Here is a 19,280-nt window from a genome sequence, read left to right on the forward strand (position 1 = left end):
TCCTTGGGTCCACACTGTTTAATCTCTTTATTAGTGACTTGGATGAGGGGTGAAAAGCACTCTGTTCAAATTTGCTGATGACACCAAGATCCGGGATGAGGTGGGCGCGCTAGAGGGGAGGGACAGGATACAGCTGGACCTGGACAGGTTACAGGTGTAGGCAAATGAGAATAGGATGGGATTCAATACTGACAAGTGCAGGGTACTGCACTTGGGCAGTAAGAACCAGCAGCATACCTACAGGCTGGAGAACTCCCTTCTCGAAAGCACAAAGGCAGAAAGAAATCTTGGAGTCATTATCGATTCCAAAATGAACATGGGCCGCCAATGTGAGGACACAGTAAGGCCAACCGCACCCTGTCATGCATCCACAGTTCATCACAAGCAGGGCCAAGGAGGTGATCCTCCCCCTCTATACTATACTGGTCAGGCCACAGATGGAGTACTGTGTCCAGTTCTGGGTGCTGCACTTTAGGAGAGATGTGGTCAGCACTGAGAGGGTCCAGAGAAGGGCCACTCACATGATCTGGGGACAGCAGGGCAGACCGTATGAGGAGAAGCTGTGGGACCTGAACCTGTTCAGCCTTCACAAGAGAAGGCTGAAAAGGGATCTGGTGGCCATCTACAAACTTACGAGGGGGGACCAGCAGGGAATGGGAGAGACCCTGTTCACCCATGCACCACCCGGAGTAACAAGGAATAATAGCATATGTTGTTTGAGAGTAGGTTCAGGCTGGACATTAGAAGACACTATTTCACAGTCAGGGCAGGTAGGATCTGGAGCCAACTTCCCAGGGAAGTGGTGCTGGCTCCTACCTTGGGGGTTTTCAAAAGGAGGCTTGACAATTACCTAGCTGGGGGCATATGAGTCCAGGGCAGGACTTCTGTCCAGGGCAGGGGGTTGGATTTGATGATCTACTTAGGTCCCTTCCAACCCTACATCTATGAATCTATGAACATACATGTAAACTGTTCGTCATTTTAGGACACTGTCTCCATAATACTGCATTGCCCAAATCTAAGAGAAACCTGAATTTAAGATGATCCCCTAAATAGATTCTACATGTGGAAAATTTATCAATGTATTATTTCCTAGGCACTGGATGTAATTATTGCAGCGTCATATTTAATTCATCCCTCCCATAGCATCAGGGAGCAGACAGTGGGAAGTAGGTGGTGTAGGGAAGTCATGAAACCTACTTCCTGCCTGCCTCCCCATAACCCCAGGTCATTGCTTCATCTCCAGCTTCTGCTCCTGCACTCGTCCCCAGGTTTTGCTCCCCTTTCCCCACCAGCCCCTTTTCCACAAAGCAAGCTCAATCCCCATTCTAGCCTGGAGCACTGAGCACAGTCCCAGCTTGGCCCTAACCCAATGCAGTTATAGAGGATGAACGCCACCACTATGGGGCTGTGTTAGGACTATACTCAGTTTCCCAGGCTGCAGCATGTTTGAAGCCTGCAATGCATAACAAGCATATGAGTTGGAAGTAGAAGGGCAGGTGGGAGAACAGAGTCTGCATGTGGGAGGAGAAGCTCCAGGGGTTACATGTGTGGTATAGAAGTGTGGGGGGACAGGCAGCAGCTTCAGCTATGGCCCATACCCTAGCCAGAGACAGGGGTGGAGTCAGGGGTTGGCAGGGACAGGGTTTGGAGCTGCCTGTCTGCCCCTTTCTCCCAGCACTTGTACTTGATTCTAAGACAAGGGGCTTTCCATTCATGTTAAATAGGGAGAAACCCGCATCTTAGAATTGAATAAATACAGTACATTTGTTCTAATTAAATAATACCATCCTTACTGAAAGCTGTTTTGTCACTGGGCAATTCTGCCATCCTCCTTGAAAGGAAGATGTTGCCACTGATTTGAATTTAGAGATGCTAAGCCAGGCACAGTAAACTGCAAGAGAACCATCTCCTAAAATTCATATTGAATGGAATACATTTCAGCTTTCTGCCTAAAGTATGATGATGTTAGAAAGTGGAGATAGGTGAGAAGGGCTGTATATATAGCCATCTTCACCTGGCTTTTGAGGATGTATCTTAGTTCTGTAGTTAACTGCACCTCAAACCCAGTTTTGGCCTCCTCTATGACAGTATCTATCTTCACTGTCTAACACCATTATACTTTAGGTAGAAACCTGAAATCCATTCCATTCAATATGAATTTTAGGAGATAGTTCTCTACCATCTCTCTCTCTGCAATTTGCTGTCCACATATCCATGGAAGGGGCATGTAGGCAGTGGATCATGGCTCTGCTCCAGCTCCAGACCACACTATTACCACTGCAATAACGCAGCCCCAGCCCTGGTGCAGCTCCCCAACCAGCTGCGCACCCTGCCAGTATTGCTAGAGCCGGTCTCCATAGAAACCCTGGCCCCATACTTGCACAGTGCCACGCCTATTGAGGTCTCCATGGAAACCTGCCACAGCAACATGTGCAGGGGCTGCTAGGAAATGGTGTCCAGCCGCTGGCCATTTTGGCCATTCAGCCCACCCCTGCTCTACATGGAGCCCTGTAGGAAGAGTTGTCACTTTATGACTGTCTGTGGGACTTTTGGAAGCTAGAAGGGTATAGGAGGTGGATCCATATCTCAGGGGAAGAGATTGTAACCACTTTAATCCAAACCTTTGATCTATACTGAGCTGGAACATTTAAAAAGAAAAGGGTGAAAACCACTGAGGACCAAATGATTCATTTTTAGGAGGGAGACAATTGGAGCAGACACCTTTTATAGTATCTAAGACCTTTCAGGTAAAACTGTCTGGGGTAAGAAGCAAAAAATAAAGCCTTTTCAATCCCATCCCAGCAAAGGTCTTGCCCACAATTTCTGGGATCGTGATTTTTGTCTTTCTGATTGTAATCTGTGAAGCCAGGCCATTTTCCAGGAAAAAGCTAGTTCTGGGGACAATAGCTTTGTTTAATCAACAAATTTCCTTTTTTATGGAACTTTCTCATTGAAAATAAATGAGAAACTTCTAAAAAGTATCTTTAATAGCCTTTCCTAGCATTAAGCATAATGCACATTTGGAAAATGGCTAATTAAAAATGATACATGACAACATCCCTAATAAAGGCAGCAGATCCTGATTCTGACTCTTTCTCAGCTTCCTCACTTTTCCATGATGAAGTAGCTACCACTGTTAGTTAGCTGTAGCTACACTTTCCTGCCATGATCTGGTTCAATAATATAAATTGATCAATTAAGTCAAAGCCTAATCTCCCATCCTTCTTCCTTTAAGTTGAACAACCTTTGCAGATCTCATGGATTCAACTTTATTTCTTGCCCGCAGAAAGGTAGCTTCAATCAAGAGTTGCCCTTTGAATAGTCAAGATAATTTCTTTCCTCAGCGCTCTCTAAATATCTTGCAAGTGACCCTTACCTGTCTTTTCTATTCCCCAGGTCCACTGTGTGGGAACTAAGGAGAGCCTTTCACTCCACTTTGTTGGAGTTTCCCTTCAGCAAATTCACCCCCTAGCCCTGGAATGCTCTTGCTACGCAATAGAATTAAGCCTGGACTCGCTCAGAATATGTAAGTCTGAGATAAAATTAAGTGAACCATCCTCTGTAAGCTTGGAGTCATATTTGTAGGGTTTAAATAACACATTCCTTTAATTAAAAATATATTTTATGAAATGGGAGTGTAGCCAGAGATGTCTAATGTACTGTGAAATGTAATTTGACACAACAAATTACATGGTTTGTTGTATCTTTAGTTTCCCAGTTTGTTCTGCTTTCTGAGGTGTACTGAGCTTATATGAATACCAAGTGACTTAATCTTCTTCCTAAAAGTGTGAGGCCAACAAGGGCAAATTTAAGTGCAAGTAACTAAAGCATAATGCCCAAGGGTAAGTTCCACTTCATGTTAATGAAGCGTATTTACATAATTTACAAATTACAATTGACAATGGGGAAAATTTTTCAAAGTTACTGTCAGGCTCCTAAATCCCACTTATTTTCATGCAAAATAATGTATAAGAAGGCCTTTGAAAAGTTCTCTCAGTGTAATTACATGAAAAAAAAGTTATTAGTTCATACATCTAACTGAAGACTAGAAAGTAGCTTATAAAATCATAGAAGCCTTCCTCTGCGGTATCCATATTCTGGCCACCATTAAGAGGGCTAGTTTATTTCAGTTAGAGCATGCACTTACCTGAAAAACTCCCAAGTCGTGGTGCTGTCATATCACCACCATCATAGATTTCAAGAGAGTCCCAGTTATGTTCTGTGGCAAAACTGATGACCTGGATCTGTAAAACAACATCACTAAGTTTTTGGGGGTGGGGTTTAACCAAAAGTTAAATGTAGACAAACTAAAGAAACAAAAAAAGAAGAAACAAATCCTACAAAATTAGGCTCAAAGAAAAACAAAAAAAATAAAGAAAATACATCTGATTCTCTACTGCCTTCTATTTTTATAATTACCAACAGTCATGCCAAATGAGTATAAAAGCATTACCAAATCAGAATGGAAGACTTTTGTGTGCATCTTATACGGGTAAAATACAAAGTACAAAAAAAGTGCAGAATAAAGGAAATGTAGACCTTTGTTCCTTATTGTACCTCAGAGATATAAATGCAACAGTAAAAGAGAACATAGTAGACTGCAGGGCTAGGATCTACTTTTACTATTCTACTCAGTTAAAAGAGAAAGCCGGAAGTCATGGCACCCTTTCTTCCCTGATCAACAGTGAGCAAAAAAGAGATTAAAAAGTAATTTTTCAAATAATGGGGCAAAATGAGTGATTATTCTTTTCTAATTTGTCTAGAAAACAAAGAAACAAAACCACTGTGCTAGGAAGCATTTATGAAGCATCTATGTTTGGCAGAATACGGACTTGCCTGAATACCTGATCCCTCAGTCACTATGATTTTCCACACACAATTCAAGCTGTTACCATAGGGTTCAGGGTAACCTGGTGATAAGATAGTGCCCCTCCGTTCAGTAAAATTTCCACTGCATGGCACTGAAAGACAATGTTAGCAGAAATTATGACACTGCCAAAAGCACTTCAGTGAACAGAAAAGTAATGCTAGCAGGGCAGCTTGATCCAATGTCCATAACTCTCCTTTTCTGTTGGAAATGCATTAGGTCTAAGTGGTGGTCCGCACTCTGGAATAAAAGTTTTCAATTGCATGAAATGTAATCAGGACACCTAAATCTACAGAACCTCTAATATTCCTCTCAGCTGCTAAAAGACACTGCAGTGCATTAGATGATATTGTTACTATACAGTCCAACTTCTCCTTAGATTCCAAGAAAAGACTCCTCAGAAAATGAGTCATTGAAAGCAACTGTACTTAGACAATTACAGATAATTATAATTTAAATACTTTAGAGTTTATTTTCCTCTTCAGACAGACACATAACTCCCATGGATATCAATGAACTTATGCAGAATTCCAGGGAAAAGAAAAGAATGCTTTAATATTCACAAATAAGTCCAAAGTACTAAGCATTATTCCACCAGAGGCTTTTACAAAAGGAAGCAAACTGACTAAAGCTAATGATGGTATTTGTATGCATTGTACATTACTACTACTTACGTCTGTCTGTCTATCTGTCTGTCTATCAATCTATCTATCAGTATACATCTGGTAAAAGGGTACCACAAAATGGCACAACAAATTGGCATTTTGTCAGTTTTCACAGAACGATGTTCAATCCTACATTTATAACTTTAAAGGAGTCATGTAGTTCATAATATTCAAGAAAACATGCATCACACTTGTTAATCTAATCTATGAAAGAGCATACTGCCTACCAACCAGCTGCTACTCAATTACTTTTGATATGACAAATTGCTCTTTTAAATTGGACATGACTGGTATTAATCAATGGAGAGTGTATCTATGTATTAAATATTATTTTCTGAAACAACTCATGATTTCTGATTTGAAGACTTGGGTACCTCAACAGATGACCTAAGATAATTGCTTACCTACACAGCTTGGGACTGTGTCATTCCACTGAGCTAAAGCATTAGGCACAGACTGGCATTGGATAGCTTTAGAGCCTTGCAGCAGATACCCAGGGCTACATTCAAATCGAACAACAGAGCCTGCTGAAAACTCAGAGCCAATTCTTCTCCCATATCTAGGCTCTGGAACAGAGCTGCATTGTGTATCACTGGTACGTGGAACAGCTGCATGAACAGAAAAAAGACACCATTACCCAAAAAAGCTGTTTATTATCTGCGAAAAAAAAGCAGATTACTAAAAACATATACATTTACCATATGAAATCTAACTCCACAGAACATGTTGTAATTCATGGTATCACAAAGCACTTAAAAGCATCTTGCCCATGTGTCTTCTTGAAGTCGTGTTTTCTGGGAATTTGGAACGGTATATGGTACCTTCCTCAACACCTGCCGTACTAGTACACTAGTTGTAGTTGACTTTTATAAAAGTGATCTTACAATGAGTTGATACTGTTATGTAACAGAAACTATCATTGCTAAACTAAGAGAATTTTGTAACAATAATTGTAGAGAAAAAAACATGATAGGATCCTTTATTGGCTTCAGGGCGACCAATTTCCTTTGAGGGTTATATGCACATGCACACACAAAATCAAAAAATACTTTTAAAACAGCAGAATTCATTAGTGCTTATCTGGGCCAAACTCTGACCAGGGAATGGTATGTCAGCTGCCCTACATCTGGAATACCCTCAGTAGACATTATGACCTGGAGACATGCCAGAGAACCAGAATTTCTAACCATTTTTTCCCTTCCTGTTAATAATGTATTTCTGGCCTATAGAAGCAGCCAAAGGTTTCACTCTTCCCCTCCCAACAGCTCCATCCTTCTGATCCTTTAAGCAGTGTAAAAACATGGCCAGGCACCCAGGGCAGCTACTAGCCGCAGGGACAGTGGCAAAGTCTGATTGCCATTGTGCCACTTGTACAGTTGTGTGACTCCAGAAGCAGCTGTGGGGGCTTTTTCTCTCTCTCCTCCCCCAAAGTCAGCATCCTGATGACTTCTTTGGTTGTTCTAACCTTGCTAAGCCACTGACTTACAATACTGACAACTTTTCTGCATGTGTTTCATACTTGTTTTTCTGTCACACATACAACATTAAAAACAGCCCGCATGCAAAATATAAAGCACTGACTTTGTTCATATAAAGTATATTATAGTACATATATTTGTTCATAAAGAGATACTTGAAGAATTATTTTAGTATATTGTGGGTACATCTACATATGCAATTAATGCAACTGCTCCTGGGCACAGCATCTACATGTGTGCCTGAGACAGCAACAGTTTCAGCCTGGGCAGAGCAGGCCCCTGGCTGGCTGGGATGACCAGGACCAATGTAGTTAAATATAAGCAACATATATAATGTATGAGGTAAAAAAGCTCTTTCCTGAAGAAGCTGTTGAGATATGCAACCTGACTGCAATAAAAATGTGTAGTGTTTTTTTTAACTTGCTGAAACAATCATCTTTAATATGTTCCCTTTTCATCTTCAGCTTACAAAGACACACTAAACATATTTTATTTTGAGTCACTAGGATATATAGCAGCACAAGTTTTAAATTCTCAGACTTATAGATTAATAGATGCTAGGGTTGGAAGGGACCTAAAAAGATTTCATAGATTTCATAGACATCAGGGCTGGAAGGGACCTCAGGAGATCATCGGGTCCAGCCCCCTGCCCAAAGGGCAGGAAGTCAGTGAGAAGATCATTGAGTCTGACCCACTACCTAGGCAGGAAAGAGGGCTGGGGTCAGATGAATCCAGCCAGGTGCCTATCCAGCCTACTCTTAAAGACCCCCAAGGTAGGGGAGAGCACCACCTCCCTTGGAAGCCCATTCCAAATTTTGGCCACTCTTACTGTGAAGGAGTTTTTCCTGATATCTAGCCTAAATCTGCTCTCTGTCAGTTTGTGACCATTGTTCCTTGTTACCCCAAGAAGTGCCCTGGTGAACAGAGCATCTCCGATCCCTTGCTGTATCCCCCTAATGTATTTGTAGGTGGCCACAAGATCACCTCTCAGCCTTCTCTTGCAGAAGCTAAAGAGGTCCAAGTCCCTCAGTCTCTCCTCATAGGGCTTGTCCTATAAGCCCCTAACTATATGAGTGGCTCTCTTCTGGACCCTCTCAAGTCTATCAACATCCTTCTTAAAGTACGGTGCCAAACTGGACGCAGTACTCCAACTGCAATCTAACCAATGCCACATAGAGGGGAAACATCACCTCCTTGGTTCTGTTTGTCATGAATCTGCTGATGTATGATAAAGTCCGGTTAGCTTTGCTGATGATTTCTTACGTTCATCTTGGAGTCCACTATGACGCCAAGATCCCTTTCCACTTCTGTGCTGCCGTGAAGGTCACTTCCCAGCCAGTAGGTATGTTGGATATTTTTGCACCCTAGGTGCAGCACTCTGCACTTGTCCTTGTTGTACTGCATCTTATTGTGTACTGCCCACTTTTCTAACCTGTCCAGGTCTGCCTGCAATCGTTCCCTACCCTCTAAAGTGTGCACTTCACTCCACAATTTAGTATCGTTTGCAAACTTGAACAGTGCACACTTCACACCACATCCAATCACTGATGAAGATATTGAAGAGTAGAGGTCTGAGGACCAAACCCTGTGGGAGCCCACTACCCGCATACTTCCAGGTTGATACTGACCCATCTACTACCACCCTCTGGGTATGACTGCTCTGGGTACGACCCATCTACTACCACTCTCTGGGTACGACTGCCAATTTGGCACCCACCAGGCTGTGTAAACATCTATGTCACAGCCTCTTAATTTATTTATGAGAATGGGATAAGATTCCATATTGAAGGCCTTGCTAAAGTCCAAGAAAATGACATCCACCTCTCCTCCTGCATCTAAGCATTTTGTTACCCTGACATAAAACGAAACCAGATTGGTCAGGCATAATCTATCTCCTATGAATCCATGCTGGTTTCTCTGCTGCATTATTTTTCCTGCTGGACTCCCATAAATATGATCCTTCATAATCTTTACAAAGTCCCTTCCAAGGACAGAGGTGAGATTGACTGGCCTATAATTACTCGGGTCCTCCTTCCTCCCCTTCTTGAAAATAGGGACCACATTGCCATTTTCCAGTCCTCCAGGACCTGAGTCAAGTGCCATAAGTGTTCAAACAGCCATGCCAGTGGTTCTATGACAACAGTCAATTCCTTCAGTGCTCTCAGATGAAGCTCAACCGGGCCTGCTGACTTAAACACATCCAATCCATCCAAGTGACTGCACAAAGTCAGCATCAACAGCTGCTGGGCTGGTGTCATTCTGATGCCCATCTAAGAACCAATTAGGAGCCAGGAGGAGCAGGGAGAGGAGGGATACAGGCACACGTGTGTCCTGAACACACGTGTGCCCCCTTACCGGACCCGGAGCAGTGGCAGAGGCGAACACAGCAGCAGCGTGGGCAGCAGCAGCTGATCTCCCTAAGGTGAGTGGGGCAGAGGGACCGACGCAGCTCAGCCAGATCCAGAGGGGAAGCCCCCCAGATCCCTCTTAGCTGAGCCAGTAGGGAGCCGTGCTCCCGAGCCACACGAACAGAGCGCGCAAACAGCGGAGGGCTAGGGGGGACTGTCCCCCCAAGCCAGGGAGCACCCTCGGGGTTAACCCTCAGGGAGCAGGCTCAGGAGGTACCGGATCCCCCCAGCAGGGGAGCGCAGGGGGTGGGATCGCCGGCAGGCACTTCCAGTGAGACCAGAGCACCTGATTGGTGGTTGGAGCACTGGCAGGAAATTCAAACCGTGGCCTTTAAAAGCCACGGTTTGACGTAGCTCCCAGCACTTGGGAGCCAGGAGGAGTGGGGAGAGGAGGGATACAGGCGCACGTGTGTCCTGAACACACGTGTGCCCCATTACCGGACCCAGAGCACAGGCGAACATAGCAGCAGCAGCAGAGGCAAACACAGCAGCAGCGCGGGCAGCAGCAGCTGATCCCCCTAAGGTAAGTGGGGCAGAGGGACCGACGCAGCTGAGCTGGATCCGGAAGGGAAGCTCCCCGGATCCCTTTTAGTTGAGCTGGTAGGGAGCCGCCCTCCCAAGCCATGCAAACAGAGTGCACAAACAGGCGCGGTCTGTAAGAGCGCACCAGCTTTTGCATCAGCCTTCACGCTGGCGGGTGAGCAGGAAGGGCCAAGAGGCAGACTTCTGCCAGCGCAGGGAAAGGCACCGCACTCAGCCAGAAACAGGCAACAACTCCTATGATGGTGTCAATACGGAGTGCTGCCAGGGCCCCTGCCCGGGGGGCGCAGCCTTCCTGGGGCTTGTCTGAGGCCTCCACCCAGACAGAGCCCACAGGGAGGCTGGAAATGCAAAGTGCTGCATCTAGGGAGGAAAAATGTCCAGCACACCTACAGCCTAGGAAATGACCTGCTGGGTGGCACGGAAGAGGAAAGGGATCTTGGAGTCCTAGTGGACTCCAAGATGAACATGAGTCGGCAGTGTGACGAAACCATCAGAAAAGCCAATGGCACTTTATCGTGCATCAGCAGATGCATGACAAATAGGTCCAAGGAGGTGATACTTCCTCTCTATCGGGCGCTGGTCAGACCGCAGCTGGAGTACTGCGTGCAATTCTGGGTGCCGCACTTCACAAAGGATGCGGATAATCTGGAGAGGGTCCAGAGAAGGGCCACTCGTATGGTTAAGGGCCTGCAGGCCAAGCCCTACGAGGAGAGACTAGAGAAACTGGACCTTTTCAGCCTCCGCAAGAGAAGGTTGAGAGGCGACCTGGTGGCTGCCTATAAGTTCATCAGGGGGGCACAGAAGGGAATTGGTGAGTATTTATTCACCAAGGCCCCCCCGGGGGTTACAAGAAATAATGGCCACAAGCTAGAAGAGAGCAGATTTAGATTGGATATTAGGAGGAACTTCTTCACAGTTCGAGTGGCCAAGGTCTGGAACGGGCTCCCAAGGGAGGTGGTGCTCTCCCCTACCCTGGGGGTCTTCAAGCGAAGGCTAGATGTGTATCTAGCTGGGGTAATGTAGGCCCAGCACTCTTTCCTGCTTATGCAGGGGGTCGGACTCGATGATCTATTGAGGTCCCTTCCGACCCTAGCATCTATGAATCTATGAATCTATGAAACCCCCTGGCCTGCGGAAGTTGCCCAGCAAGGCCTGTGGGGCCAGGGACTGGGGACCCCCACACGTGTCCTGCAGGCACCCACCTTAGGGCCCTGGAGCCGCAGGAGAGGGAACTCCAGGAGGAGGTTAGCAGGCTGAGGGGAATCAGGGAGGCAGAGGAAGAAATTGACAGCTATTTTCTTTCACTGCAGGGTTGTACACCCAAAGAAGATGCACCTCAAGAAGTGCCCTCCACTGTTAAGTGGCAGATGGTAACCTCCCAAACCAGGGCTGCTCGTAACACAGAAGTACCAGTTCTTCCAGTCCGGCTGGAGAACAGGTACGAGGCCCTGGCAACCCTGGAGGAGAAGGAAGGAGAGGAGGAAACCAGAGAGGAGGAAACTCCATGCTCTCCACGTCCTGTGCAGGCCGAAGGAGATAAGCAGGCCAGGAGGAGAAAGTGTCGCATGATCACCCTAGGCGACTCCATCCTGAGATGTACGGAGGGCCCCATCTGTTGCCAGGACCCCATGGCACACAAGCTCTACTGCCTACCTGGAGCGAAGATTCAGGACGTGAAATGGATGCTCCAAACCGTGATCCAGCCCACCAATTACTACCCCATGGTCCTAGTCCATGTGGGTACTAATGATGCGGCCAGGAGAAGCCCTGATCGCCTGATGGAGGACTACCACGCTCTGGGGTGCGTGCTAAAGGAGATGGGTGCACAAGAGATGGCTTTCTCTTCTATCCTCCAGTGAGTGGACGTGGAAGACGGCATGAAATGTGCATCGCAGAGACCAACTGGCAGCTTCAGGAATAGTGTCTTGAGGCAGACTTTGGCTTCCTCAACCATAACCAGCACATCACGATGAGAGACATGCTTGGATGGGATGGGCTCCAGCTTTCCCTTAAAGGTAAGCGTGTGTTTTCTTCTAGGTTGGTGGACCTCCTCCAGCTGGCTTTAAACTAGGATCACTGGGGAAGGGGAAGACGAGAGTGGAGGAATCATCGGACTGCCAGACCAAGCAACGCCCACAAGTACAGCCCAGCCTAGACCAACGAGCGAAACGTATACACAGGTAAGCGACAGGGGCCAGGGCAATGCTGTGATTAGGGGGCCAGTACACACATCCACAGAAGGCCTCAAATGCCTCTACACAAATGGTTGTAGTATGGGAAACAAGCAGGAGGAACTCACCCTCCTGCTGGCTGACACCAACCCGGACATAGTGGGGATCACTGAAACGTGGTGGGACTCAACGCGTGACTGGGCGGTGAATATCAAGGGCTATAGGCTGTACAGAAGGGACAGGATAGGAAGGAAAGGTGGGGGAGTGGCACTCTACATTAAGAAGGAATACCCATCCTCATCAACTAACAAAGAATGAGAGGAAGGGCACTCTGAAGTGCTTTGGGTAAGAATACAAGGCAGTCGAGGAGAAAGAGACTTAACAGTGGGGGTCTACTACAGACCTCCCAACCAAGGGGAAGAGCTCAACCAGGAATTCTTAGGTCAGCTCACGGAGGTAGTGAAGTCTAAGGATGTGGTAGTCATGGGGGACCTGAACTTCCCGGACATCTGCCGGGAAGAGCAGTCAGCCAGAACTGACCGCTCACGTAGGTTCTTAGCCAGAATGCAGGACCTCCATCTAACCCAGGAGCTGCACAGCCCCACCAGGGGAGATGCCTTGTTGGACCTGGTGCTGGCCACAGGAGATGATCTGGTGAGAGGGCTGCGGGTCCTCGACCACCTGGGTGATAGTGATCATCGCCTGCTGGAATTCACCATCCAGCACAAGGTGGAAAAGGCCTGCAGCGAGGCAGCAGCCCTAGATTTCAGGAGGGTGGACTTCAATGAGCTAAGGAGAATAGTTGGGGAAGCACTGAGGTCCCAGAGGGGAGGGGAGTCAGGTGTCCAAGGAGAGTGGTCGCTCCTTAAGGAGATGATCCTCCAAGCCCAGAGGGAGGTAATCCCAACAAGGATCAAAGGGAGCAGGAGGGCACACAAGCCTCTATGGCTCACCAAAAACATCCTGAAATGTCTCCTAGCTAAAAGGGAGGTGTACACCCAATGGAAAGGAGGGGACATCACCAGGGACAACTATCCTGCAGTTGCTCGGGGATGTAGCGGGGCAGTCAGGAAGGCCAAGGTAGAGATGGAACTGGGACTAGCATCCCAGATTAAGGACAATAAGAAGTCCTTCTTTAAATATATAGGAGGTAAAAAGAAGGTTCCGGGTAATGTGGGGCCCCTGCAGGACACGTTAGGAAATCTGGTCGTCACACCAGATGACAAAGCCAACGTGTTTAATGATTTCTTTGCCTCCATCTTCCTAAGCAGGGACTGGAACAGTCACCCCCCTGCTGGGCCCCCCTCAGGCCCCAGGGGAGGCACACCTAGGCCAAGGGTTAGTGAGGAACTAGTTAGGGAGCTTCTGGAGGGACAGGACATATTCAAGTCAGCCGGTCCAGACAATCTCCACCCTAAAGTACTAAAGGAATTGGCTGAGGTCATTGCAGGACCACTGGCACGGCTTTACGAGCACTCATGGTGCTCTGGTGTGGTGCCAGAGGACTGGAAGAGGGCCAGCATGTTTCCCATCTTCAAAAAGGGGAAGAAGGAGGACCTCAATCCTAGGCAAGCTGTTTGAGAAAATTATTCTGGCACACATCCATGAGGGGCCAGCAGGGGATTTCATGCTTAGGGGCAACCAACATGGGTTCATCAGTGGCAGGTCCTGTCAGACCAACCTGGTGGCCTTCTATAATCAAATCACCAAATCATTAGATGCAGGGGTAGCAGTGGACATAGTCTTCCTGGACTTTCAGAAGGCCTTCGACACTGTCTCTCACCCTGTTCTCATTAAGAAACTGAGGGACTGTGGTGTCGACACCCACACAGTCAATTGGGTCGCCAACTGGCTGGAGGGCCGCCCCGAGAGTGGTGGTACATGGGTAATTTTCAACCTGGAGGGATGTGGGCAGTGGGGTTCTGCAGGGCTCGGTCCTTGGGCCCGCACTGTTCAACATCTTCATCAGTGACTTGGACGAGGAGGTAAAAAGCACCCTGTTCAAATTTGCTGATGACACTAAGATGTGGGGGGAGGTGGGCAAGCTAGAAGGGAGCAATAGGCTACAATCAGACCTAGACAGGCTACAAGGGTGGGGGGATGAGAATAGGATAGGGATTCAACACCGGCAAGTGCAAAGTGATCCACCTGGGGAGGAACAACCAGCACCATACCTACAGGCTGGGAAACTCCCTTCTTGTCAGTACAGAGGTGGAAAAGGATCTTGTAGTCATCATTGACTCCAAGATGAACATGGGCCGGCAGTATGGGGATGCAGTCAGGAAAACCAACTGCACCTTGTCACGCATCCACAGATGCATCTCGAGCAGGTCCAAGGAGGTGATCCTCCCCCCTGGTCAGGCGACAGCAGGAGTACTGTATCCAGTTCTGGGCACCGCGCTTCAAGAGGGATGTGGACAATATGGAGAGGGTCCAGAGGAGGGCCACTCCCATGATCAGGGGGCAGCAGGGCAGGCAAGGAGAGGCTACGGGACCTGAACCTGTTCAGCCTCCACAAAAGAAGGCTGAGGGGGGATCTAGTGGCCTGTTACAAACTAGCTGGGGGGATCAGCAGGCACTGAGGAAGTCCCTGTTCCCCCATGCACTGCCAGGAGTGACCAGGAATAATCGTCACAAGCTGGCAGAGGGTAGATTTAGGCTAGATATCAGGAGGTGCGACTTCACGGTCAGGGTGGCTGGGATCTGGAACCAACTTCCAAGAGAAGTGGTGCTGGCTCCTACCCTGTGGGTCTTTAAGAGGAGATTAGATGAACACTTTGCTGGGGTCATTTGACCCCAGTATTCTTTCCTGCCATGGCAGAGGGTCGGAGTAGATGATCTACTCAGGTCCCTTCTGAACCTAGAAACTATGAAACTATGAAACTTATCTTGACCCCTGTTCAGAAACACCAAGGCAAAAAACTCATTGAAGAGCTCAGCTTTGTCCCTGGCTGAGCTCTTAACACACAGCCCCAGCCCACAATGTGCACACACACCTCCACAGCTCCAGACTAAAGCACACATACACCCCACCCTTTGTTTGTCATCCATGCTAATCAGCATAGCCAGAGCATTCCTAAGTCTACTGAGCTGTGTGGAGCCTGTGCTGACTTAAAAAAAAAAATTGTGTTCCAAGCCAAATCAGACAAATCAATTCCAAATCCATGAGTCATTCAAGAACCATATATGACCTTACTATCAGCAAACATCAGCCACCCCACCTAGGGCTTACGATGCTTCCAAATCCTTTCGCAGGCATCCTACATGCAGGCCCAAGCCCAGAGGCTTGTGGTTCAGATGCCCCCGGGTTTTGCTTGCCCGCAGCCATATAGCCACAGGAGAAAGCTAGGAAGGATCCTTCCATGTCCATAAAGTAGACTTATAGCCAAGATCTTCCCATTGGAAGAGAGAGTGTAGGTCTTGCATGACCAATCCCATCACCTTTTATGACCAGGTGCCTAACACCTAGACAAGGGAGAAGAGATTGACATCATATATCTGGACTTTAAAAAAGGCTTTCATCTGATGTTCCATGATCTCCTCATGGAAAAGTTGGACAACTGTGGCCTCGGCTACATCACAGTCTGATGGCTGAGGAATTGGCTCTGAGGTCAGAACCAGAGAGTAGTAGTTGATGGAAGTGAATCATTATGGTGATCCTTGTCCATTGGTGTCCCTCAAGCCTCTGTCCTTGGACCAGTTCTTTTTAACATCATTATCAATGATGTGGACATTGGTGTCAGAAGTGCATTGGCCAAGTTCACCGATAACACTAAACTTTCATAGTTTCATAGGGCTTAGGGTCAGAAGGGACCTAAACAGATCAACAGGTCCAACCCTGTGCCCTGGGCAGGAACAAGTGCTGGGGTCATAACACCCCAGCCAAATATCTGTCCAGCCTCCTCTTGAAGATCCCCAAGGTAGAAGAGAGCACCACCTCCCTTGGGAGTCCATTCCAGAGCCTGCAAGCCCTAACTGTAAAGTAATGTCTCCCGATGTCCAGTCTGAACCTTTTCTCTAACAGTTTGTGGCCGTTATTCCTAGTAACAACCAGTGATGCCCAGGGGAACAGAGCCTCACCCAATTTTTGCTGGTCCCTCCTCATGAGTTTTTAAACAGCCACCAGTTCCCCTCTCAGTCTTCTCTTGTGGAGGCTGAATAGATTCAGGCCCTTCTCTTCATAGGGCCTGATCTGCTGCTCCTTGACCATGTGAGTAGCCCTCCTCTGGATCCTCTCAATGCTAGCCACCTCCCTCTTGAATTGCGGCTCCTAGAACTGGACATAGTACTTCAACTGTGGCCTGACCAACACCGCATAGAGGTGAAAGATAACTTCCCTGGACCTGCTCATGATACATCTGTAGATGCAAAACAAGGTACAGTTAGCCTTACTGACCACTTCCTCGCATTGGCGGCTCATGTTCATCCTGGAGTCAACAGTGATTCCAAGATCCCTTTCTGCCACAGTGTTGACAAGAAGGGTGTTCCCCAGCCTCTAGGTGTGTTTCTGGTTCCTTCTCCCTACATACAGTACCCTGCACTTGTCTGCATTGAATTCCATCCTATTCTCATCTGCCCACCTCTGTAACCATCTAGATCTAGCTGGATTTTGTCCCTCCTTTCCAGCGTGCCCACATTGCCCCACATCTGGGTGTCATCGGTGAATTTGAAGAGTGTGCTTTCCACACCCACCTCCAATTTGCTGATAAAGATATTGAATAGTACAGGATCCAGGACAGAGCCCTGGGGGACTCCACTGCCCACATCCCTCCAGGCCGAAAACAACATGTCTACCACCACTCTCTGGGTACAACCATCTAGCCAATTCGCCACTGATCTGACTGTGTAGGCATCAATGCCACAGTAACCTAGTTTTTTTTTTTTAAGAGAATGTGGTGGGAAGCAGTGTCAAAGGCCTTCTTAAAGTCCAGGAAGATGAAATCTACCTCAGTGCCCTCATCCAGGGATTTTGTGACCTGATCATAAAAGGAAACCAGGTTAGTCTGGCAGGATCTGCCCTCAATGAACCCATGTTGGTTGCCTCTGAGCATTACCTCCCCTGAAGGGCCCTTCCAGATGTGCTCCCTCATAATTTTTTCAAAGGTCTTCTCAAGGACCAAGGTAAGAGTAAGTGGCCTATAGTTACCCAGGTCTTCCTTTCTCCCCTTCTTGTAAATGGGGACCACATTGGCTCTTTTCCAATCCTCTGGTAACTGGCCAGAGCCCCACGAGTACTCATAAAGCCATGCCAGGGGCCATGCTATGACCCCCACCAATTACCACAGCACCCTTGCGTGGAGAGTACCTTTGGGGCATAGTGACCACACCTGAGGATAGGCTAGTGATGCAGGCTGACTTGGATAAGCTTAGTAAATGGGTGGATATAAACCTGATGATGTTCAATACTGAAAAATGCAAGGTACTCCACCTCCGGGAAAAAAACTCGCAGCATGCTTATAGACTCGGCAGTGCTACGCTCGCTAGCACCATGTCTGAAAAAGACTTGGGGGTCATGATTGACCATGAGATGAACATGAGCCACCACTGTGATGTTGCAGCTGGTAAAGCAAATAAAACTCTGGCTTGCAACCATAGATGCTTCTCAAGTAAATCTCAGGATGTCATCTTCCCACTCTACTCAGCCTTGGTGAGGCCGCAGCTGGAGTACTGCATCCAATTCTGGACTCCACAATTCAAGAATAATGTCAAGAAGCTTGAGAGAGTCCATAGGAGAGCCATGTACATGATCAGAAGGCAAGAGAATAGGCCTTATAATGAGAGGCTGAGAGCCATGGGACTCTTCAGCCTGGAAAAGCGCAGGCTCAGGGATGACCTGGTTGCTGCCTATAAGTACATAAGGGGTGTGCATCAGGATCTGGGGGAATGTCTGTTCACCAGAGCACCCCAAGGGATAACAAGGACCAATGGTCATGAACTCCTCCATGACTGTTTTAGGTTGGACAAAAGGAAAAACTTCTTTACTGTTCAAGCCCCTAAGGCCTGGAATAGACTCCCTCCAGAAGTGGTGCAGAGACTCATTTAAGAAACGTTTGGATGCTTGTCTTGCTGGGATCCTTTGACCCTAGCTGACTTCCTGCCCCTGGGGCAAGGGACTGGACATGATGAACGTGCCTTCCAACCCTAATGTCTATGAATCTATGAAGTTAAGTGGGAGACTGTGCCTTACCTCAGTCAAGGTACAACCCCCTGCCAAGAAAGTGGCTTTCCCCAGTGACTAGGAAAGCTGCCTTAGTGGTCATGATATTGAAGTATTTCTTGCATTCGTCTGAGCTCCACAGAGCCCCATGCAGTCAGTAACTGAAGAGGAATAGGGTAAGTGGGTAAAACCAGAATATAATCAATAATCACATTTACGTAATCTGATTATGCAAGGATATTTGTAAGCAGAATAAAAGAGATGTTCCTTTTCTTATAACTGCATCCTTGGCATCACTTTTAAATGTGAGACTCTGCAGACACTTCACCTTAATTTAGTGCTGCTTCAGGACAGGTCTCTTCTGCAGTGAGAGGGGCTCTTCCTCATTAATATAAATTACTATGCAGATCTCCCCTTGCATTTGTTTCTTTAGGATTATCTTCACAATAAAAAGCCCTGTTCTGTGGCTCCTCCTCTGGCTGTCTTTAGTCTATTTGGCTTCATAAAGCTGCAGCTATTTCTATTGCACATATTACAACCTGTGATACATCAATATTACAAAGTTGTCACCTTATTGGTGAGGCTTGGGTCTATTAACTAACACACTAATTTTTTGTAGAATAAGTAAGAGTAAGAACTAGAGGCTATTACATGCATGGATGCCAGATTGATCATGAGTTTGACTATAGAGGAATCAAAATCCTTGCCATCACAGCTGAGCCCATATAAATTATTTATTTCAAACCTCTCACCTTATGACATAGCAAAGACGCAAGCATAAGATAGTGACATAAATCAGAATAAACTATTTCCAATCCTATTTATATCTGAATGATCCAGCATCAGATGGCAGCAGGCCTGACCCTATTTTGGAACACAAACACCAGGCTCTGAATCACTTAGATACTCATTCAAGACAGTATTACATATAATCATTATGCCTAATATGCTTAATTTATAGAAATGTTGCTAAGAAAATGAAGAGAGG

General features: G+C 46.9%; 1 protein-coding gene across 1 annotated transcript in view; it reads right to left on the bottom strand.

Annotated features, from left to right (window-relative positions):
* CSMD1 (CUB and Sushi multiple domains 1) overlaps positions 1-19,280 on the bottom strand; it is a 2,270,760-nt gene that overhangs the window by 301,479 nt on the left and 1,950,001 nt on the right. Inside the window, exons 34-36 of the mRNA XM_090033387.1 lie at positions 5,940-6,143; positions 4,840-4,964; positions 4,151-4,247 (exon numbers count right to left, since the gene is read on the bottom strand). Coding sequence (XP_089889513.1) covers positions 4,151-4,247; positions 4,840-4,964; positions 5,940-6,143 — 426 coding nt within the window. The remainder of the gene's footprint in view (positions 1-4,150; positions 4,248-4,839; positions 4,965-5,939; positions 6,144-19,280) is intronic.

Source organism: Crocodylus siamensis, chromosome 1 (assembly GCF_052110815.1).
Source record: "Crocodylus siamensis isolate JL-2025a chromosome 1, ASM5211081v1, whole genome shotgun sequence".
NCBI lineage: Eukaryota > Metazoa > Chordata > Crocodylia > Crocodylidae > Crocodylus > Crocodylus siamensis.